The 23,536-nt window shown below is 36.6% G+C and overlaps 2 protein-coding genes across 2 annotated transcripts in view; one reads left to right on the top strand and one right to left on the bottom strand.

The window, feature by feature from the left end:
* Positions 1–1,675: 1,675 nt before the first annotated feature.
* Positions 1,676–20,342, top strand: LOC581473 (glycine amidinotransferase, mitochondrial). The gene is made up of 8 exons (XM_781467.5): positions 1,676–1,805; positions 7,082–7,212; positions 7,737–8,012; positions 8,670–8,865; positions 9,412–9,602; positions 14,688–14,825; positions 15,476–15,704; positions 16,724–20,342. Exons 2-8 carry the CDS (start codon positions 7,147–7,149, stop codon positions 16,948–16,950), a joined length of 1,323 nt encoding a protein of 440 aa, XP_786560.1. The 5' UTR covers positions 1,676–1,805; positions 7,082–7,146; the 3' UTR covers positions 16,951–20,342.
* Positions 20,343–21,536: 1,194 nt separating this feature from the next.
* Positions 21,537–23,536, bottom strand: part of LOC100893577 (synaptotagmin-7) — a 48,056-nt gene continuing 46,056 nt past the window's right edge. Inside the window, exons 10-11 of the mRNA XM_030999220.1 lie at positions 22,796–23,001; positions 21,537–22,199 (exon numbers count right to left, since the gene is read on the bottom strand). Coding sequence (XP_030855080.1) covers positions 22,089–22,199; positions 22,796–23,001 — 317 coding nt within the window. The 3' untranslated portion in view covers positions 21,537–22,088. The remainder of the gene's footprint in view (positions 22,200–22,795; positions 23,002–23,536) is intronic.

Raw genomic sequence — 23,536 nt, forward strand, 5'->3', positions numbered from 1 at the left:
TCTGGGATGCGAAATGCAAATGTACAAAAGTGAGAATACAAATTATACAGAAACTTTAAAAAGCTTAATATAAACATTAAATCCCAAATCATTAAACTATAACATATAAATAAGAGAGGTAAGAATGTTACACACCGTTTTCCATAGTCGATCCATAGTCTTTTCTTAGGATACCGTCATACCTTTGGGGCCTATGTGCATTATTTTCCCCTCTCTATTTACTTCATCCAAATTATATTTTCAACATCAAATCAATTATATAACGAGTATTTATGAGACTCTAGAATAAAAACTGGCTGAGAAAAGACATTTTGCCTAAAATTTCTCGTCACAATAAACAAAAAAGTACGTATTGATAAACTATCACATTACGGTATCCTTCAACTAATTTTTGATTCGACTGTCGAAAAAAAAACACTCACCGGTTTTTCTTCAATTTAAGAATCTTTACAGAAATATGCAAATCGTTTGATGATGTAAATATGATAATGACACTATTTATTATTTATTTTAGGAGAATTTATATGAATATATTTCTTTTTGAACAATTTTAGCCACAAAACTTGTTTTGGGTTATTCTTGATAAATCAAATGGATCGTGACAAAGACTATGTTCTTGAGCTGCTAGTATCGCGATATATCGATATCATGTCTGTCATGGCTTTGTGAAACGGTTTATCCGCTTCATGACATCTCCGTAGGTCGCCGACAAAGATATGACTGTCATGGAGTTGGTTTCGAGAAACGGCCCCCTGTCAACCAAATCAAATGCCTTCTTGTAGTCAATAAATGCACCATAAACCCTCTCTTTTGAAGAGAGATATAAATCGATCACTGAATGGAGAACAAAAATGTGATCAAGCGTTGAATGACCAAATGTTTCGAAAACCAGCCTGTTCATCACCTAGCAATTCATTATCTTCGAGATAAGATGTAAGTTGCTCATTCAAGACTGCTGTTTGGAAGCTTGCCAAGACAACTAAGCAATGTTATTCCTCTATAGTTGTTCGGATCATTGGGATTTCCTGTCTTCTTATAAAGAGGGTGAATTAACCTATGTTGTCCATTCAGATGGTACAATTCCACTTTCTATGGGCGTCGCGCCAATAGGGACTTTTAGATTTGCACGTCAACAGCTTTGACTGCAACGTGTGACGTCATTTTAAGGCACAGCGCATGCGTTACGACGTCTCAGTCGGCGATCGAGAATGCGTCAACCTTGATTTTCCTAAATCTAGTACATACACATACATACATATTGATATTCATATAGCGCCTTTACATGCTCAAGGGACTAGTATGCCGCGTGCGCATAAAATATACAGTTCCTCAGGTAGACAAAGGAGCATCCCTTCCCTGCTATGTAAAAATGTGTAGAACAGGTGTCACATGCATATTCACCTGTTCTACACATTTTTACATATTAATAGCAGTGAAGGGATGTTCTTTTGTTGAGGGTAGAATGAGGAACTGTATATTTTGTCCTCTTTCTTTGTCCGTGATTTTCATAGTGTTACTTCCTGCATGCATCGTCGAGTGCAATCTAAAAGATTTCTAATTGTAGTCAACATGGGCAGTTAAGTACGTGGACACGCATGATCAGTCGGCGTTCGTCGTGTTCTCGTCCACTCAATCTAAAAGTCTCTAATGATCGCGTCATGCTACGTACGTAGAGCACGCGCACTGTACTGCTCAAGACTGCACTGCTGCTGTATTCTATTCACATTGTACATAGACCTACTGCACATTGCTCTAGCTGGCTGTAAATTTATATCTTACTTGCCAACCGGTAAGCCATCAAATCGGTAAGTAGTTCTAGTTCAATAAATACCGAATGGACACTAGTACTAGTGGCAGGAGGACAGGCAAATTTTATAGCAAGTTTTAGAAATACGTGCAACTAGAATAGAGAATAGTAGACTAGATCTAGCCAAATTATCTTTAACAAATTAGGAGATATCGCGACCTCAAAATTCGAAAGGCGCCGCAACTGACGAAAGAGTCATTTTTGTGGTGTCTCTTTTTACAGTTTAAATCATAAATGGCATCTTCTCTCAATATGAAGTTTCCTAGTTCATTGTCGGTAATTTCGAACAAATTTAGGAGCGGACGCAAAAGACAGCAACATTTTCCGATCTTTTGTTAACATTTGCATAATTTCACACCCAATTCTGAAGAAAAATTTGGCGGTGTTTGGGGGAAGGGTTAATCGGTAATCTGCTAGCTAGTGCTACTGTACTGCTTAGTTCTAGCAGACTGCGACTGCCACCTATGGAAGCGCATAATTAATAAAGTTAGCAGTGATGCAAGCTTCTGAGACCAGACAATGTGTTGCCCTCACTGAAAAGATTTCTTTATCCCTGTGGACCAGAAGACCTAAAGCTAAGGCCAAGGATCTGTATTCTGGGCATATCGCCAACCCAAGCTTGAGGTCAGCTATCACCATTCAAGCCCAGATCTCCTGGAAAGTCTACCTCACTGAACTGACCCAAGTCGGGCTTGTCAGGATCGGGAAGGCAACTGATGACTGCTGCTGTCTGTGTCGGGCAGAACGAGAGGATGTTGAGCACCTTGTTGCAACTTGCCCAGCCCTATCATCTGTGCGTCAAGACCTATCGTATTAAGGATAACCTCAACACAAAGCAGTTTGCTCAATACGTTCTTGAAGTCGGTGCTCTTTCTCCGTGCTGGACACATCATGACATCAGCAGTAGATCTAGGCTAGAGGTCTAGTGCCAAATCACAGCGACTTCATGACTTAGGCCCTAGATCTAGGCCTAGATCTAACAAGTTAGACTCCTTATTTTATACGCAACCTTCACACGACCTGTCAAAACCTATATTATAGAAAGCTATTTAGGTCTAGATCCAGACTATGTCAGGATGTAACTTCGGCAGACTCCCACTCCAGTGCCGACGATCTCCGACTGAGCGGAGGAAGGATACAAGAGTAGACTTCTCTAGATCTAGGTCTAGACTCTAGGCCTAACTTGTTAGAGAGAGAGAGAGAGAGAGAGACCGGAACATATTTAAAAATATTATCTGAATTGTGTAAACATTGTAAAGACTAATAATTTAGCCTAGAATCTAGGTCTAACTTTTGTTAGACATCTACTTAGCATCAGCATCGAGCTAAACTTTGCAGTTTTCCAGTTAAACAGATCTAGACCTAGAGTCTAGAGATAGAGATAGAGATAGACTCTAGATCTAGATTCTAGGCCTAGATCTATTACTTTTAGGCCTAGATCTAGATATCTAGGCTACCAAGGAAGAAGAAAAAAACAAGTCAGTCACTCAATACATAGCCTAGGCTACATAAAGAATACTAGACTAGCCTAGTCTAGAGTAGACTCTGACAGTGAGGTCTAGATCTAGAGTCTAGACTAGCACTGTAGCAAGTCGTGAAGTAAACGGGTTTCCTTTCAAAATTTGAATATTAGGACGCTGCTAACGTTTAAATTTCACAGATAGGACAGTCTAGGGCCGTGGGGTCTAGATATAGATCTACATAGACCTAGATCTAGTCTAGATCTATCTAGATCTAGGCCTAGACCTAGGGTCTACTCATAATTCCTGCAAAGTTCTACAGAATATGATGTTGGCTGAAAAAGGGACATAGATCTAGAAGTAGATCTAGAGTCTACAGTCTAGATCCATTTTTAAAGGCTTTTAAATTTTAACGTAATCATTCACATTTAGACTATCTAGAGAAAGAAGGGCTAAAAACACGAGTTAGAAATGGACCCAGGGCATTCACTTGTCTAGGCGCAACCCCCCCCCCTCTTTTTGAAAAGGTGTGTTAAAGAGAAATAGAAAGAAACCAACCAAGGACAAGGCCCCTTGTAATATCTATGCAAGACCACATTTAACTAAATAAAGGCGCACAGGATACATGTATGTTCCTTGTACATGGGCAAATTCCTGGAAAGTTACAAACAAGGCACCTCGCCGAATTTTGATTCATGGAAAAAAATTGATGAAATTCAATATTTCGAAAAAAATCACAAAAATCATGTTTTTTAACTTAAATTTTTGATTTTAATTAATCGTAATTCCGTTTAAATTGGTATCAACATGTAGATAATTTAATTATCTTTCATATGACACTAAACTCATGGTGGGTTTTCCTTAAATATTATTCACAAAATACTATTTTTCGTCAAAAGAGCCTCTTTTTTTGGACACCCCCTCCAATTAAGGGGTGTTCACTACAAATTATTAAAAAAGACCTTTGAAATATTGTGTATTATGATAAAATCTTCCGAATATACAAGTTGTGCTTAGTTTGTGTAGTAGTCACGCTGGCAGGCAAACCCCTCTTGTTTTATGTTGGCCCTCCGCTAAACTGCATGAAGTGTTTTACACAGATTCTGAACAAATTTGGCTTTTACGATCGCTTTTTCGGAACTGATTTTATGAATCCTGCCGACAGGCCTGACGATGCCTCCGTGTTTTACTTCTCGCATTTGCTATTTTTGATGAGTTAGGTTCTCTGAATTGCGCTTTTATGTAGTTAAAGTGGGGAAAGTATGGAGGTAAGGGGAACATGAGAAGTGCCATTTGTAGAATCTTGATATCATCAAGTTTTTCAAGTATTTAGGTTTTTTTAAAAGGATTGACGTGTATCTCAATAAGAAGATTTGGTACGGCTTTCTTTTCTTTTATACATGCCACTCTTTAAATTAGCCGTTATAATAATGACTTTTTCAAGCCAAGTGATTATTTACACAATTTTTAGGTTTCTGCCGCCTTGACATCACTGCAGCGAAGATAGGTGACAATGAATAGCCAGAGTCCATGTGTAGTGAAGGTTTAATCCTGTTATAATCTACATTGTATATCTTTGCTTTAGTGATCTCAAGGTGGCAGATAGCAAGAAACAGGTTATATATATATTCGTGATGCAACCACCCATAAGAACGATTAGTCAGTGGTCATATCGAGAAATATCACTGGATGAAATAAATTAATAAAAGACGTGTCGTACAGGACTCAAGGTGATAATATGATGAAAGGAATACAGGATATGCCAGATTTCTTTGTCAAACACTTTTGTAAATTAAACCTTGGATTTCGTTGCATATACAGTGCGTCCCAGAAAAAAAAGAAACCGAGAATTATCGATGTCTTATCATAACTTATTCACAATTATAATTAATAAATGACAGATATTTGTAAAGCTGAGATTCTCCTCTTTATTTTGATGCAACTCATATGATGCATATTTTATGCATGAGTTATTAAAAACAATTTGAAGAGAGGGTACCAAAAAGTTATTTGGTGGGCGGTATCTGAATTTCAAAAGGAAAATCACATTTCTAGAAAGTTCATTTCTTGCCCTTTCATATGACACCTTAGTCGGGAGAAATGAGTCAGGAATAAAAAATAAAAAAAGTTCTGTTTGTTTAAAGTAATGCTTGCATTTCCATAATTTGATTAAACTAATTCATTTTCACTGGCTGCTTGCCGTAGCAACAAACAGAGTCGACAAAAGATTTAACTCCGTTTCGTTGACGATCAGCCATGCATCAAGTCTTTCGTCTTCTTTTTTATCATACAAATTCATTAAACGGAGATACATCCGAGCTATCATATTACGTAAAGATAATTTTTTGTATTTAGTGCATTGTTTTTTAATATTGCTCTCCTTCTCTCTCCCCTTCTCTTTCTCCCTTTCTATCTCTCTCTCTTCTTGATCTTGTTTATATCTTAAATCTTTTTGTTGTGATTAATGTGTACATATGTTGACTAGACCCTGGAACACCTTTTATTTTAAAAGAGATCATTGTTGAAAAACCTACTCAACTGCATAGCATTCAGTAAACCTGATTTTAATATTGAATGGTGGATCGGGGTGGCAGGCGCGGGATGCGTTATTTTTTTATGCGGCACAGATTGGGGCATGGCGCGTGTTAAACCTATGGGAAGTACGTTCTTTCCCTTCTGAATAGTGTCTGCACGTACGTGAGACTAGTCATAATCGCTAGCGCATTAGCGCTGCGAAGAAGTTTGTATATCCATCGCGAACTATGTGTTTAGATAACATTCCTCTTCGTTTAAGTTAGTTAAGTTTTATTGACTAATTATTGTGATGTTCTCCTTATTGACGTGCTGCCTCCTCTTCAGATTTCCAATTTGATTTTAATTGTTGATGTAATGATTTTCCATGCGGTAGTGGATTACATGTAACACTATTAAAAACAGACCTCTACTACTTATACTGTCTAGTACGCACACGACCAGTATTAGTCTGTAAATCAAGACCCCTTTTTAAAAAAAGCCCCAATCTGTGCCGCATAAAAAAATAACGCGCGCGGGATGAGAAGGCATATGCGGAGGCAAAATTCAAGCTAGCATAATAGCCCCCCCCCCCTTCCCCTCCAACGAGCGCAAATGCGATACTTGTTTGCCTTTCTCTCTCTCTCTCTTTCTCTCTCTCTCTATGTGTGTATTTAAAGAGAAGGTTGAGTTCTGGGGAAGAGGTGAAAAATAATTTGTGAGCATTATCCTTATTATTATGCAAGTGTGGAAAAACATCAGATTAAAAATGTTCCCTGAAAAGCATGGCTCTTCAAATGCCTTAATATTCTAAATATTGCATGTAACAGCATAAAAAATCGGGACAGATTTTTATGCCACATGTTCGTGTAGTCCCATATACATATTTCTGTGCACAGTGCTTGTAACTTTAACAAGACTGGGCCAAATTTCTTATCATTTTGATGATTCCAGAACCTTGCAGTACACACCAGTACTTATATGCTATAGATCATCAACCTTTTCTCGATTCCACACTGTTTCTTTCACAATTCAATCGTATGACCAGAACTCAAGTTTATCTTTAACAGAGATTTTCACACGTTTGCCACCGATGTATTTCTATTTTTTAGTTATTATGAGGGAGTATGAATCCCCAACATGCCTCTACCGACTTTGGCGTTGGAGCGACGCAGAAGAGGATACGAGAATGTCGCACAAGAGCATTTACATTGGACCCCACCCCACCCCCTCCTGCTTTCTACCATTACTGCTACAAAACTAGCAAAATATGCTCATAATCGTTTATCTTACTTGTCTCTAGCATCTTGGAAAATAGGTTTGACGTAGGGTTTGGCAGAGTAACCTTCATACCAGTACTACTTGATCATGCTTGGTGTCAGATCTCTCCGTGGCGGCTGCCGAGGACGTGAGGCGGTTCGCATCTTTTCGCGGGTAAGTATCATCTTTAATACCACACAATCATTTGTTTGCTTACCCAGGGAAGATCATGGTACACCTTTGATTATGTCATGTGATATTTTATTCTATTTAAACATTTTTTGATTAATAATCTGCTCAATTTGATTTCAGTTTGGGTTTCCTTGCGTAATCATAAGAAGATAAGTCTTACGTCGTGCCTTCGATACCCATATCGAGGTATAATAATATTATGTAGATAATCACTTTTCGTTTCGTCTGATATTGGAAACAAACTATTCATTTCATAAAGTCTTTCTTTTTTGCTTATTTGCTTGTTTATAGAGGCTATGCCATGTGAAGTTAATGCCACCAGTTCGCAACTTTTGTAACACAATGTCTTTAATGCATTTTATTTGAAAGATAAAATGAAAAAAAGTTAATTACGTAGTATATAACGAAAGTAGTCAGTGGTTAAGTGTGAATTTCGACATGGCCGACCAAGTCCGTAGTCACAGTGCATGTACTACTAAAAGCTATATTTTCTTAAAAATCCACAGATGTTTCAACGGCTCGCACCAAGTGGTGGCCGTCAGCTGACTGTGTCCTCGCACATGTCATCCTCTGCTCATCCTGCTCCAGGTGTAGCTGAAGCAGATGTAGCGGAACAGTCGATCGAATCGTCTTCCAACTACGCCCACGAGACAAGAGCCGTTAATTCCATGGCGAGACGGCAATGCCCCGTATGGTCGCATAACGAATGGGACCCTTTGGAAGAGGTGATCGTCGGCCGTGTCGAAGGCGCTATGGTACCTCCTTTCTCAACCGAGGTCAAGGTAAAATCAGAAAATTGAGTACAATTTTTGTTTGGATTTGCCACTAATCATACTAGACTAGAGAACCAATAGTTTGTAATTTTGATTCCATCAACAACAGTATCCTGCGTGGCAAAACATCAACAAATTTTTGCCTCTCTCAACCCAGGTGTAATGTAGGAACTGAGTACCTGTGCGAAGAAGTTTCTTCAGTGTTTAAGCGACTTATCATGGCAGCTCGACTGGCTCTCCAGACAGAGTAATAATTTTACGAGCCTCTTGGAAGCGTATAGACACATTCTTTCATTTGTAATACGTGCTGTATGAAATAACATAATATTACCAAAACTACATAACAATTAAAGAGTTAAAAGAAACTGCACACTTTTAGAATGTAATGTATCAAAGCAGCAACATATATCCCCCAAATAGACATGTTATTTTCAATGTTATTGATAATCGTTACTAATTAGAAAAAGGGGTTGTTTCAAATGGTGATCATGGTCATCCTGTATTGACCGTAAATGGTATAATTTCATTTTCATTCTATTATACGAGCGGAAAGTATTGTACTGTCAAATGGTATATTTGCTGAAAAAGGGTGTAAATGTATATACATAATCGCGACAAGAAATGAATTAATTTGTTGTTGTTGTTTTTTCTTCACTATTCCAATAGGCCAATACGTACCAGTATCATTGGGACTTCTTCGAGAAAAATGGAGGGAAAGCCTTCCCTGCTAAACATCTCGAGTTGGCCCATGAAGAAGTTGAAGAATTCGTCCGGATTTTAGAGGCCGAGGGCATCACAGTTCGCCGTCCCGAAATCTGTGATTTTTCGAAAGAATATGTCACCCCCGATTTCCGTTCTAGTGGTAAAGTTTAAGTCCATGTTGTTTTTTTTCCGTTTTTTTTCTGTCCTCTGTCATCTCGTTCGCTCGCACTTTTCCTTCGCTTTATTTTTTTTACCAGAGACATGCTGTTTTACTCTTCAAATACATATGTTAGATAAAATATTGAGAATTTAAAAGATATGTGCATGCTGCAACAACTTTCTTAAAGAAAAGAAAATTGAAGGAAATGTATTGAAGTTGGAATAACAATAATACATTTAAAACGCTGTGTTTCAAAACGTATAAATTGTATTTTGATCCCAGAGTCCAGCCCAGAGTCAGACCAGATTTGATGTTATCAGTAGTGTAACCAGGTTTTGATATGGTGCCGTATACATTTACTGCAAGTTTGTATGTATGTGTGTACATGATTGTCTGTCTGTTTGTTGTTCCGGGCCTTCAAACCGGGGGAAGAGGGCGTAAATTCCAGCTTTACCCTATGTCTGATACGCCACAGTTGTACGTGTGTATTTGTTAAAGAAATGACACCAAAGAAACTTTGGTATTCGTTTCTCATCGTCGCTCTAGGTCTTTACTCAGCGATGCCACGCGATGTCCTCCTCGTCCTGGGAGACGAGATCATTGAATGTCCGATGGCCTGGCGATCTCGCTTCTTTGAGTTTCGTGCTTTCAGACCCCTGGTCAGAGAGTATTTTAAACAAGGTGCCCGATGGACAACCCCGCCTAAGCCACTCATGAATGATGAGCTCTACGAACAGGTAAACATTCAACTTTCATACATTCTTATTGAGTTGCATTTTTACACCAACTGATCCTATCAAGGATTTTGAACCCTTTGATAGAGATCAAAGAGTTAACTTGTCTGATTATGGCATTATAACTGCTGCAATCCGACACTTTAAATCCTTTGATAGGAATCAAAATGTAAAGTTTTCTGATTAAGGTCAGTAATTTATTTTACGATATACCAAAATGTCCGTACATTGTGTCTGCATTTAAAATTTGTTGATTATGGGTTGTGAAAGAAAAACTAATCTTTGAGTATACAAGGTAAAAACTAATGTCCTTCAGAGGCATTCAAAATACGACCTGATACATGTATAGGGAAGGTTCATTTCGAGAGAAAATAAGTAGTTAATAGATTTTGTTTGCACCTTTTATAAAATCCAGTTATTAAAAGAAAATAATTTCTCAAAGACTAACATCACACTTTACACGTGATAAGGATTTCATTTTAATGACGTAACATGAGTAATACTAGGAGCTTTCTATTTAGGATGGTTATTTTATTATTCTTTCTTTTTTAAAGGCGGCCGTGGTGGATTTACAAATTATACCAGAATCACTCTCATACGTATTTTCTCAGAGTCATTCGACAGACAGTGTCTCAATATACATGTGTGTAATAGTTTGAAAATGGTAAAACAGTTTTCAGGTTTAACAAGAACCAGTGTAGATTTTTGTAATGACTCAATTTTGCATGTAATTTAGATATTTTATTTTTCGATTTTTAATCCTTTTTTTTTAGAAGTAATTATTGATTTTCCAACTTGTATAACAATCAAACAAGCTTTAGACAACATTATTTTGTTTTACAAATATGATAAAGAATTAAGTTGTCTAAATGGGTAAAGAGTGTAGAGTATGTTGGATCATGGCACCACTTAAATAATCTGAGGGTAATGGTAATTGTGCGGTCAGTCGGGGTCATTGTCTATAAGTGCATAAGATGCAATTTGGCCTTATTTTTGCCGAATGAAATCGGTACTCATTATTATTGTTAAAAACATGGATTTGGAGTTACCGAAGTCTCTGTTTTTATACAATTTGCTCTTAACTATGGTCATGTGAAAGGTGTTTTTGACAAGAAAATATAATAATTATGGAAAATGTGACAACAAATTATTGTTAATAAATGTGATGAAAAGCGTTGAGAGGAGAAAGGCTATTTCATATAATTCAGATACCGCTTTGGCTACAACATGTTACGAATGTTGTTTGACTTTAATTCAGTGATTTGGATAGGGTCTCTAATGCCTGCATGATGAAACATATGATAAAAATGATATCTTTATGAAGGTCATCAGGGTGGGGAGGGGGAGGGGGCAATTACGTGAGTGTTGATATTGAGAAAAGATCACCAAATACCTTTGACAAAAACATAATAGTAATCAATCTCAATTTCTTGGTGATATTTGGATGACATGCTGATGATTTCACAAGATTTTAATAATGTTCCTTCAGATTATTCTGTTGATCACAAGCACCGTATACTTGTACCTTTTATGCAGTAACAAATATATGAAATAATAACAAAATTGGTAAGTCATTTCCTTTTTATTTCTTTGTTAGTATAGTGGACATTCAAACATGGGGAATTGTTTTTCTCATATAACAAAAACGAACATTCATGAAACAGTTCAAGTAAAGATAATGCAGTTTTTTTTTATTTTAATGGTAGTGATATAATATTTATGTCATGAGTGAATAATTTTAATTTTATTAGTGATTTTGGGGGGTCAAATTAAACCTTTTTCAACGAAATTAAAATTGCTTGAGCAGCCTCTTTCCCATCCACAAAAAGGGTGGACTTCATAATATATATGACTTAAAACTTGTAGTGTACAGACCAATTTTGATTTTGAGCCTCTTTATGGTAATTTGTCAGAACTGTAATTATCATAGACTTATGATTAATAAATCTAAATTTCCTATTGCAAATTATTTCGGTGATTTAAACAGGGGGGGGGGGGTCAAAATTATACAGCAACATCACTACCAAAGCTACTGATGATATAAATAAAGTCGTTACCATTATGGAAGGTAGCCTATACACACGAGTAACATTCACTGACCCAACATACGATGTTATATATAGATCATTCACTTCTAGTATTACAAATTGGAACACGCTCGCTCGTGTAGAGTTTCTCTGCACCTTGCTTCACTGACATCACGTTATGGACTGTGTTATGCCAATCATAGCGCTTGCATTCCTTTGATTTATGATCTTGACTCACGGTACACAGCATGGCCCGAGCAGCTGTCAGCATGATTTCTCTTTTCTAAATTAGGTCATTTCAAAATAATCTGATTTGTGCCTTCATTGTCATCGTTGCTTGCTTCCTCCTTTCCTGAAAAGTTGTTTCTTCTTCTTTTCTTCTTTTCTTCTTTTCTTTTCTTTTCTTTTCTTCTCCTTTTTTTTTCTTCTTCTTTTTTTTTTCTTCTTCTTTTTTTTTTCTTTTTTTTTTTCTTCTTTTTTTTTTCTTTTTCTTCTTCTTCTTCTTCTTCTTCTTCTTCTTCTTCTTCTTCTTCTCCTTCTCCTTCTCCTTCTCCTTCTCCTTCTCCTTCTCCTCCTCCTCCTCCTCCTCCTCCTCCTCCTTCTCCTCCTCCTTCTTCTTCTTCTTCTCTATAGTTTGCAATGAGTTTTAGCATGTAGGTTTCACTCTCATAAATTGTATTTTTGCAGTCTGTTAGTCTTGGTATCAGTTTATACTAAAGAACAGACATTATTTCAAAGATAGATGAGGTTGAACTAAAAGAAGAATGTAGCCCACCTGCCTCTTTTTGAAAGAACGGCGGATCAATTAGAGAGAGAAAGAGAGAGAGAGAGAGGAGTGAGGGGGAGATCAAGAATGAGAGAGATTGTAAGAGGGAGAGCAAGTTCAAATAGGCCTAAAGATACAAAAATATGTATCAGACAAAAGCACACATATCTTGGCAAAGCGTTTTTTTTTTTCATTTTTATTTTCTTCAAAGGGAATAAAAGAAACTGCATTGATGGAAATTCCTTGGCGCAAAGTGTAGCCCTGACACCCGACCCCCCCCCCCCCAAAAAAAAGTTGTTTTTAGAGTTTCATGTCACGGTAATAGATTTGTAACAAAATTCATCTGGAACCCTGAAAGAAAAAATCAAGCTAAAAATTATGAAGAATACAAAGGAGAAACGGGAAGAAAGTATTTTCGAATGAAATGACATAACTAAATAGGTTGATTCACTTCCGCGGTCAAAGCAGACACTTAGATCTGCATGCTAACCTGATCTACTTTTTCATGGCCTAGATTCTTCTGCAGCACGTTCATTGAAATAGATGCATCTCACAGGCTTGCACGTACAATCAAAAACCGATTATTTCCAGTAGTCGTAGAGATAAAGTATGCTGCTTAAATGACCCCACACAACAGATGTAAATGATACACATTTCATTTCATATATTCTAATGTCACTGTCTCGGGGAATAAGTGTTCAAAATATTACGTAGCGCATGAATCACTTCATAAGGAGACAGACTGTGATATATCAGGTCAAAGCAGACACTCGGATTGGCATGCTAATCTGATCTACTTTTACATGGCCTGGATTCTTTTGGAGCACGTTCATCGAAATAGATGCATCTCACAGGCTTGCATGTATAATCAAAAACCGATTATTTCCTGTAGTCGTAGAGATAAAGTATGCTGCTTAAATGACCCCACACAGCAGATGTAAATGATACACATTTCATATATTCTAATGTCACTGTCTCGGGAATAAGTGTTCAAAATATTACGTAGAGCATGGATCTCTACATAAGGAAACAGACTGTGATATATCAGGTGATTGAATGATTATTCTCCTGAAGTTAACGATTATATTTGTCTTTCGTCCCTACAAAGGTACTATCTAACTTTTTCGAGTGAAAATGAAAATGATTGAATTGCGGCCAACGCTATCTTAATTACTCCTAAACGCATTTATTCCGTCATTTTCTGTCAATTGTGTTAAAAGAAAAGATTACCTATATAGAAATAGTGAAATTTTCCCCAATTTAATTCGGTATTTTGATGTCCCGATCAATATGAATGGACAGTTCATCGTAGCTCAAAAATGTTGAATAGTACCTTAGCAGTATAACCATTTAATTTTCGCGAGACTTATCGCTTCCTTGTGTGTATAGATGGCTACGCCCAGCGTAGTCGTGGATTGGTGGCCCCGCGCGAGGTCCGTCGATGGCCTGGATGACAACCCGGCTGAAACCACGAAGACGTGGTTGACATCCGTGATGAACTGCTCCAAGTACTCCACGTCGTTGTCAAATGCGAAATTCCAAGGGAGGATCTTGGGATGCCCCTAGCTCCGCCGAGCGACAGTACAATTATATTTGTGAACAACTATGTAATGTTTTATAGTTTTGTATACTAAAGTGAAAGTATTAAATTGTGTGATTGTATACGCTGTTGCAAAATCAAATGTTTAAGAAAATGCTTTACTTGTCTACGGTCTAGTATTAATGTAATACCGTATTGCTATATATAAAAAAAAAATAGCTGTAAAGCTGGGCTGATGATATAGATTTTACCCATGAGATCATTTTTAAAGTCCATGATTAATAAAAGAGTGATTATCTTTGAAATATGTTATATGATCTACAGAATATACACGTTCATTGCCTTTCCATGTTGAACATAATAGGTCTCGCATTTTCCGGAAAGACAGTTAGCATCTTTGCATATACCTAGAATAGTTTGAAGGATAGCAATTTTTACAGGCAGAATGAATACTGTAAAAAAAATTATAGTAGCACTGTTTGCTATGAAGAAAAAAAATCATCGTCCAGCTTTCAATTTCGTAATTGCAATATGTTACAATTGAAAAGAAGAAACAAATTAGTTCTTGATATAGCCTGTTTTAAGCGGCTAAGCTTGCAAAATCTTGCATTTTCCAATAATTAGATAGCTTGTATATACTGATAATCATTCTCGTATTAGACCCCAAAAATATGATTTTTGATAACTCACTCGGCAAATATGCTCTTTGTAATGGTTTGGTACATGCTTATGTATGTGTTTTCTTCTTCTTGTAGAATTATCCCATGGATACTGTGGAAGACCGCCATCATTTGGCAGCAGAAGGCAAATTCATCACCACAGAGTATGAGCCTTGTTTTGATGCAGCTGATTTCATTAGGGCGGGAAAAGATATATTCGTCCAGAGAAGCCAGGTGAATGATTGATTGATTGTTTATTTGTTTTGTGAGGTGGAGATGCTTTGTTTTGATTTTGTTTGTTTGTCTTTTAGTTTATTGATTTGGTTATTTGTTTTTTTGCGTTTTTGAGGGATTTTTCTTTTATGTTTTAATTGTTTTGCTTTATTTTTAAATGCCTTATATTCAAGAATACACAGTTGGGCAATCTACGGGTAAATACATTTTTTTAAAGGTATGAGTTTTTGGTTTGCATATACAAATATACACGATTGGGTTGTGCTTGCTATGTTATCAGTGACAGAATATGATGATGATAAGCAGGTTTTTAAAAGAATGTTTCATGTGTAGGACTTTAACAAAATCATTATTCGTCAAAATGTGTATTTGATTAAATTGACTGAATTATGAAAGAAAGGATTTTAGAGCGACGAAGGAAAAATCTAATAAAGAATTTGATGAATATATGAAGTTATTAGTTCATATTCAAAATATATGATATCTTATGATTTCTTTTGTTTTTTCCGACAGTAATTTACCAGAATATGTAACAGCATGTAAAGATTTTTGTTGTTCTTCTTCTTTTTGTTATAGGTAAGATTTGCGGCAAGCATGTAAAGAAGTTGATAATTGTTTTTCATATACTTTTTAATGCTGTCATTGATCAGGTAACCAACAAATTTGGCATCGAGTGGATGCGACGTCATCTAGGAGATCGTTATCGCCTTCATGTTCTGTCTTTCGATGATCCGAATCCAATGCATATTGATGCTACCTTCAACATCATAGGGCCTGGTCTAGTTCTATCTAACCCAGATAGACCGTGTCATCAGATAGAACACTTTAAGAAAGCTGGTTGGACTATCATCAAACCACCAGCTCCAGCCATGCCGGACAGTAAGTGCTTTCGTAGCTTCACATTCATTTTTGTTCGATTAGATTGGTTCATTAATCGATGTTACTTCCTTATAATATCGATACTGACTTGTTAGTTCACGTTCCTTGTAGAACATTACTCGGCAACATGTTTCTGTTACCTTATTCGGTCCCCAGCTGGAGTTTGTCGCCTCCCATCACAATTCGGTTTCCTCCCAAGTCTTTCGTCACTATTCTTTAACGTGAGATAAAGTACTCCTTTTAGGAGAAAGTTATATAAAGTTTTGTTACTATCACTTATAAAATCATGTCAATCGTAGTTCCAGAATATCATATCTTATACCTAAAAGTTTTATTTTAAAGGCCCTCTTTCAGGTGTTCTGCCAAGGGCAAGGGCATGTCCGCACACCGGAACCAATATCAGTGCTTCTCCACCACTCTCTCTTTAACCTTCTTCTTCATTGTGTCAACATGATTTGTAACTTATCAAGCCTAATACCATCCAAATTCCTGCTCTCCACCTCTTCCACATTTACCATCTACCTTCTCTTGTACATTTCTTTAAAGATATTTACCCCTCTTAAGACATTTCACATCCAATTTTTCTTCTGTCTCCAGGTTGTTTCTTCTCAAGATTCTTTGTTCATTCCCTTTATCCATTATTTCTTAATTTGTGAAACTTCCTCACCAACCTGTTCCCTTCCATTCTTCTCCCCAGCCACATTTCCAAACTGCCAATCATCCTGCTCTCATGATTGTTCAAGATTCAGAGCCATACAACGTTTCACTCCAGCCCAGACATTTGACAAGTCTCTTCTTGAGATTCAGGTTGATTTTTTCTTGCTGTCAGTACCTCGCCAGTGAATCTATTAAGTCATAAATATATTGCGTCATTTTTGCAAGTCGATATCTATCTCTGTGTGTCTCCACCACCCCTCCCCCGTTTTTTTAACCTTAATCCTAATACCGTATTCTTCTCTCTCTCTCTCTCTCTCTCTCTCTCTCTCTCTCACTCTCTACCATGTTGTTCCTTCATGAAGGCCATCCATTGTGGATGTCATCCAAGTGGTTGTCCATGAACGTCCTCATGTTGGATCCCAAGCGCGTGGTCGTTGACAGCAACGAAGTTCCCACCATCAAGATGTTCGAGAAGCTCGGCATCGAATGCGTCAAGGTATCCCTTCGCTTCGCCAACTCACTGGGTGGGGGCTTCCACTGCTGGACCAGTGATATTCGACGCAGAGGCATACTTGAAACCTACTTCTAACAGTATTACTAATCGGTATCAGACACGATTACTTGTTACGTGTTTGATACAGCTATGTACAGGTCTATCTGGGTTTCAGAAGTCTGTCACTTCATTGCATCGGTTATGTTCACTCTCGGTTTGGGTTTGTAACCACCACAGCTGCAATTTTGTGTAAAGGAGGTTTGTGTGTGTGACATTCCGTTTTTTACCTATTTTACACAACACAATGTATATTTTGTTTCATATTGAATATGCCAAGTGACTGGTTATCGACCTTTAAAAAGTTGTTTTTCATTTGTTTATCATGCCTTATCAATGTAGTTTTCACGAAATACATCAATCAAAATTGATGAACACTTATATGTCCAGGGTTACAGGATTCCAAGAATGATGGAAAAGGTCAGTGATCTGAGATAATAAAATGAGATATCGTTTCGGAGTTTGTAATGGTCGACAGTAATCAACCGTCTTCCAGATGTATCATTCAGGGGTAGATGAATTTTAATTTTTCTTGAAGGGCAATCCAACCCTTGTAATAATGTATGAAAGCAGAAAAATAACAGAAACAGAAGGGCGAAAGTTTGAAATGAATCGGACCAATAGAAAGGAAGTTATGAATGTTTGAAATATGACATCCCTACGTCTATGCGAATTTCAAATTAGTATTTTGGTCAGTGGGTTGTGACGTAGGACGTGCATAATTCACCCATTTGCCTTGTATAAAGATGTCATTAATTTCTGTTTTTCTCGTAGGTTCCTTCTCCCTTGGGACACTCCTCAAAATATGTGATAGATACATGTATCATATTATTATGGGTCCTCTAAAATGAAAAGACCCTCCTGAGCAATAAATTTTAGAATTTGTTTAGTCATTTCATATGTTGGAACAGATGGAAAAGTAGTCCGCACTACATCACATTGACGCAACCGCTTTAGCCAAGTGCCCATACGTATAATGATTACAACTTTCCAAAAATCATAACTCTCTTATATTCAATCAGATTTAATTGAAACTTTCACCTTTGCTTCTCTGACTTATGTGCTTTCTTTTAGAGTAATTGTCAATTTGGGTTGGATTTCTCTTATATAACGTTCTTTATTCAAATACTTGTCCATGTTATTTTGACGTTCACAAAGTCTGTATCACCATGCTAATGTTAATTGCAAACTCGAATTTTAGTCCACGAAAAACGTAAATAACGCAAGTATTCTTGTTAATTTCATCGAAAGAAAAAAAGGGGTTTCTTGACATAAGCAAGATCGACAATATCGAATATTTTTTCCCAACAAAATATTCAGATAGGCTGTGAAACTTGAAATGGGATTGTAATTTATAAGTCCAAATAAAAGTATTGGTTATATATCGCTTAGAACAAAGACCCTCTGAATATCCCTTGGACAACGACACTAATGTTTCCGGTTAAGAACATCTAAAAGTCACAGCATATCTTACAGCCCGACCATAACTCAGGGAAGGGGGGGGGGGGTTCACAAAGATCCTAAGTCTAACTTAACTCTTGGACTTAAACATTATGGAGAGCTATTTATAGTCTTAAAATAAAATATATTCAAAAGCAAAAATGTGAGTATTTTAGACTTTTCATAAATGCAACATCAAGAACATGAAATCTCACTTATTTGAATCAACTTTTTGTAGTACCCTTTAAAATAACTTTTACAAATTTGTTTCAAAGATGCTAACGGCTCTCCATAATTCTTAAGTCAAACTTACAGATAATTTCAACTTAGGATCTTTGTGAAACACCCCCACTGGACTTCGGAAGAACTATGGTCTGATAGCTTCAGAGTACACTAACATAACCAGTTGGAAACCGGGTCCACTCGATGACGAATAGGGGTAGTCTTGCGACATTCGTGCGACATGTCTGACACATCGCCCTGATTCGGAGCCTAGTGGAAGGCTAAGAATCCAATACCCACAAAAAGGACTTTGCCTTGAATGTCCGAAACCTCCTTCAGGGATGACTAAACATTTCTTTACTGTGGTAGCGAATACTAAAATGCAATCTTTTCAAAATTGGGTTGTGGTTAGGTTGCCAGACCAACGTTGATCCTTGAAAATTATTAATACTTTTTTACTAGGGCAAAATTGACCCCTCAGCTGAAAGGGTAAATTAAAACCATTTAATACGTGTAAAATAATATCAACTAAGTATATTTGAAGCACAGATACATGTATTTAGCATTTTAAAAACAATAAGGGATGCAACATGTTTTAATTACAGATAAATGACTCCATAGTGACAAAGGAGTAATGGGTGCATCATGCGGAATCAACAATTCTGTTTTTTGTTTCTTTAATGCTCATACAGCATTTTGCTCCTATTTAAATTAATGAATAAGCTTACCATTACCATTAACGATATAAATGAATCGATAATGAATGATTACTTTTTTTCCCCTCAGGTTATTCTGTGAAAAAAAACGCTTGATTAACTTCAGGGTTCAGTGAAACAAAGACGTAACTCCATATTTTGCCAAAATGAGTATTTGATATCAAAATGTTCAGAAAAATGTGGGCTTTCCAGGAAACACAAAAACTCAATGGCTAGTGAAACATAGACTTCAATCCTTAAGTGCTCAGTGACAACGTCTTTGTGTCACTGACCCCTCGTATTGTCCATTTGTTAAAGCCTCTCAAACACGGAAATCAAATACTTTAATTCTATTGTTTGAATGGTCCATCATACTTGAATGTATAAGATCAGCCACTTCATGTCACGTCTCGTTGTGTATCATCAAATACCGTCTAATTCGACCTATTTCTTTAAATCTAAGACATTGTGGAATCAATCAGAAACATTTGAATACTTGGAAGTTGAAGACTTGCTGATTTAAACTTTGTAAAACCAAATCGGTCATATATCTTGTATACATATGTTCTGTATATATTATGCTTTGTACTCAAGATGTTGCAAAGTTATTTCATGCGTTCACTTGAGATTCCTATAGACCTGGTAAATCGTTGCTGCATGAAAAAAATATATCTGTTCCTTCATGAGTATTGGAGAAAATGATATTTCGAGGGATTTTAATGTATTATAACTCTTGAATTTAGATTAAGAATTTTGAAAAGATGTTCAAATCATTGCACAGATATAGAAAATGGTTTACCATGATATGAAGGAAGGATTGTAAGTATAATACAGTACCCTAAATGACCCCACTCGAGAAGAGATTTTCGTTTAGGCGAAGGTTCCATCATATTCAATTTGTAGGCCAATGTGTGCCTTTATTCAACTGAAATGGGGTGTTTTTTTTCCCTAAGTGAGGGTTATATATATTCAATGAACAAGTCCGTGGGAATATTTTTTATTAGAAACTTGATGTATTTGTTCGAATTTACTTATGTACTTTGAAATAAAAAAGGATGCAGATGAATTATCGAACATGTTTCTTGTCTCATGAGTTTTGTAAATAATGAAATACCGTAAAACAGAATGATTGCAGATTCGGGGTAAATAAGGACAAATATTGGAAAAGTGTTTTTGAACTTAGTTCTATTTTACCCCCAGGAAAGAATGATGCCGACGGACCCGACTCATTTCAGTCATAATAATTTAATTTTTTTGGCATTCATAGGAAATAATTTGTGTCTAAAACATTTTCCACCCCCCCCCCCCGCTTATTTTTGATACACTAATCGGTCATTTCCACCTCGTTTGACAGTACGTAAAAATGTAATCCCTGTTTTTTTAGGCAATGTTATTGTCAAAGAGTCCACTTGATCCTGTCGTTAACCCCCCCCCCCCCTGCCTTCCCAAGTCTCAAGTAACAATATTGAAGAATATGGACACCGAGTTGGTAATACACACATATACTTTTATTTTCATATATACATCTCATATTCTCATTACGTACACATTAAGTTGAAATTGATTTTCAATGATTTGTGGTCCCTTTCGATCGATTAGCATACTTTGTCTGGCATCTCTTTATTTCCAGTTTTCTTTTTAGTTGAGACTAAACGTCTCCAAGGAAAGTAGCATTGTGGTTCAATAATTGCTTGAATATTTCAAAACATGCTACTGTGTGTTCCATAAGGCAACAATTTAAATCAAAACGAGAAATAATGGGGGAAATACAAGTCAAGTAAAAATTGTACTTGGGGGGGGGGAAGAGGAATTTTAGTAAATTATTTTCGAGTCCAGCATTTGACCTTATCAAATATGGACAATTTTGTAATGACAGTCGTAAACTCATAAAGATGATGATGATGATCCACAGCACTTGTATGGCGCCATTTATATGTTTCAAACATAAAAAATGTCCTATATAGCGATTTTTTTTTCTTCAAACAATTGATTCTGAAATCAGACCAGGGGGGTGTTCCTCAAAGATTCTAAGTTGGACTTAAAAATTATGGAGAGCCATTTGTAGCCTTGAAATAAAATAAATTAAAAAGTGAAAATTCAAGTGTTTTAGACTTTTTATAAATTCCACATCAAGAACATAAAATCTCCTTGATAATAGAAAATACGAATTATTTAAAACAACATTTTATGCCTTTTAAAATAACTTTTATAAAACATTGTCATAGATGCTAACGGCTTTCCATTACTTTAGTAAGGTTCTTAATTCCTAAAGTGATTTCTTTTCTTTTCTCGTAATCATGAAATCATAAAACATTGAAATGATATGGAATGATGAACTATTTTTGGAAATATGAAGGATATTTATAATTACCATGTAATTAACCTATATATATATATATGTATATTCAATTCAAGGCAAAATTGGGTCTGTTATTTCTTTATTTCCATTTTTCTTTTTTATTCTCGGAATAATAAACCCCTTTTTTCCGGAACCACAATCCTATTTCATCTTCGGATCATTAAACCCTGCTACATATTCCTTACATGAACATATGAATAAACGACCCTTTGGAATTAGGCATCAAATGAAAAAGATTCTTGTTTCATTTGAGGAGTAATAACCCTCTTGTATAGTAAATATGAGTGCTCAGAATTATGAATCTCCAGAATGTCTAGCATCCCCCTCACCGGAAATAAAAAATGTCCACAACAGAGTTAGCCTTCAATCTGGAGAGCGGTTATAAAAAAGCAACGCTTTGTGTTTCGGAAGTGCTTCAACATACATGTGATGTCTTTAAGCCCGGTCTTTAGGCAAGTTGTTCAGTCAGGACTCTGTAATGCTAACCATGAAGCTATTGGTCGGTTAGGGTTGTTCATGATGTCTACCCAGTGCTCGAGCTCTTCACATGTAGATGACCAGCCAAGTTCAACCTGCACAACGAAGAAAGTGAAAATGGAGAGATAAATAAATGATAAAGAAAGAGGGATATAGAGAGAGGGTAAGAGGAGAGAGAAATAGTGAGACAGATGGGGGGTGGGGGGGAGAGGGGACGGACGAAAAGAGAGAGAGGGGGAGTGATGAAGGACGGAAGAGATGGAAAGAAGCAGAGAGAACGAGAGACAGGTTGAGAGAGAGAGAGAGAGAGAGAGATGTTGAAACCATGTCACACATTGTTAATGTGACTTGTTGGGGTAAAATGAAAGTGATAGAACTGTTCATGCGATAAAGCATTGGAAGGCACAAAATATGTTAAATTGTATCATTTAAGAAATCTCCTCTTTACATTTAACTTTTCCACCGTTTGAAAGAAATATTCATTCGGTAATTTGCGATATCCCCATACTGATGAATACTCTCTTTGAATTAAATAAAGGAGAAATTGATGAAATAATCAACCATGCACCGCTCTCACTTTCACAAAAGAACTGTAAATGCAATCTGTTTGTAATAATATAGTTGAGTTCCTTCCTACTCTTTCTTCTTGCTCCACGAATCAAGACCATATATGGATAACGAGTCTGCTTACCCTGCCTACGACGTGACCCCCCTTGACGACATCTCTATGGACGAGTGAGACAACAAACGTGACCCCCTGGAGTCGACTATTACCCTCGGGGAGAGTAAAGACAAGCTGGTCGTTCCACGAAGGATCGTGCGTCTCTCGAACCAGATGAGTCTTCTGCTTCGAGACTCGCCAGTCGTTATACAGCATCTCAATGCGCGTACAGGAATCTGCGGTGATGGAGGTACAGAATGAAAATAATAATTTGAATTATCGGGGGGGGGGGGGCGAAAGAAGAAAAATATTTACAACAGATGTATTGTGCACTTTTAAAGGAGAATCATAGAGTCTGCTGTAGAGATTCATTGTCATCTGGTAAAGGTGTACTGTTCTTATTATTACTATACCATTATTATCTTGCTCTTTCCATTATAACAAGTATTTATCGCAACTGTCTGATTAAAACGTATTTGGTTTAATTCTTATTTGTACCATTCATTTGGAAGATATTTTGTCTCTTTTTGCTACTTCAAAATAAATGACGTTTTAAGCGTTTAAATAAAAATATGGATTAATATACCACGGATTTACGTAACTTATTTTTGGTTAGGGCTATCTATTTATTTTTTGCAAAAGGAGGGTTATTGCATGTCGATTCTACAAGAGCAATCTCAATTTTGTACATCGAGAATGGTACACGTGTTTACTGCTTTCAAATCAATGGCATCTAGGTGAGGCTGGTGGCAAAGTGATCCATTAATGGAG

The sequence above is a fragment of the Strongylocentrotus purpuratus genome, unplaced genomic scaffold (genome assembly GCF_000002235.5).
Source record: "Strongylocentrotus purpuratus isolate Spur 01 unplaced genomic scaffold, Spur_5.0 spur5_scaffold_5, whole genome shotgun sequence".
Taxonomy (NCBI): Eukaryota; Metazoa; Echinodermata; class Echinoidea; order Camarodonta; family Strongylocentrotidae; genus Strongylocentrotus; species Strongylocentrotus purpuratus.

Coding starts and splice junctions, on each gene's coding strand:
- LOC581473 (XM_781467.5), top strand. CDS start 7,147: ATGCTTGGTGTCAGATCTCTCCGTGGCGGCTGCCGAGGACGTGAGGCG. Junction 8,866..9,411: donor CCCCGATTTCCGTTCTAGTG/GTAAAGTTTAAG, acceptor TCGTCGCTCTAG/GTCTTTACTCAGCGATGCCA. Junction 14,826..15,475: donor TATTCGTCCAGAGAAGCCAG/GTGAATGATTGA, acceptor GTCATTGATCAG/GTAACCAACAAATTTGGCAT.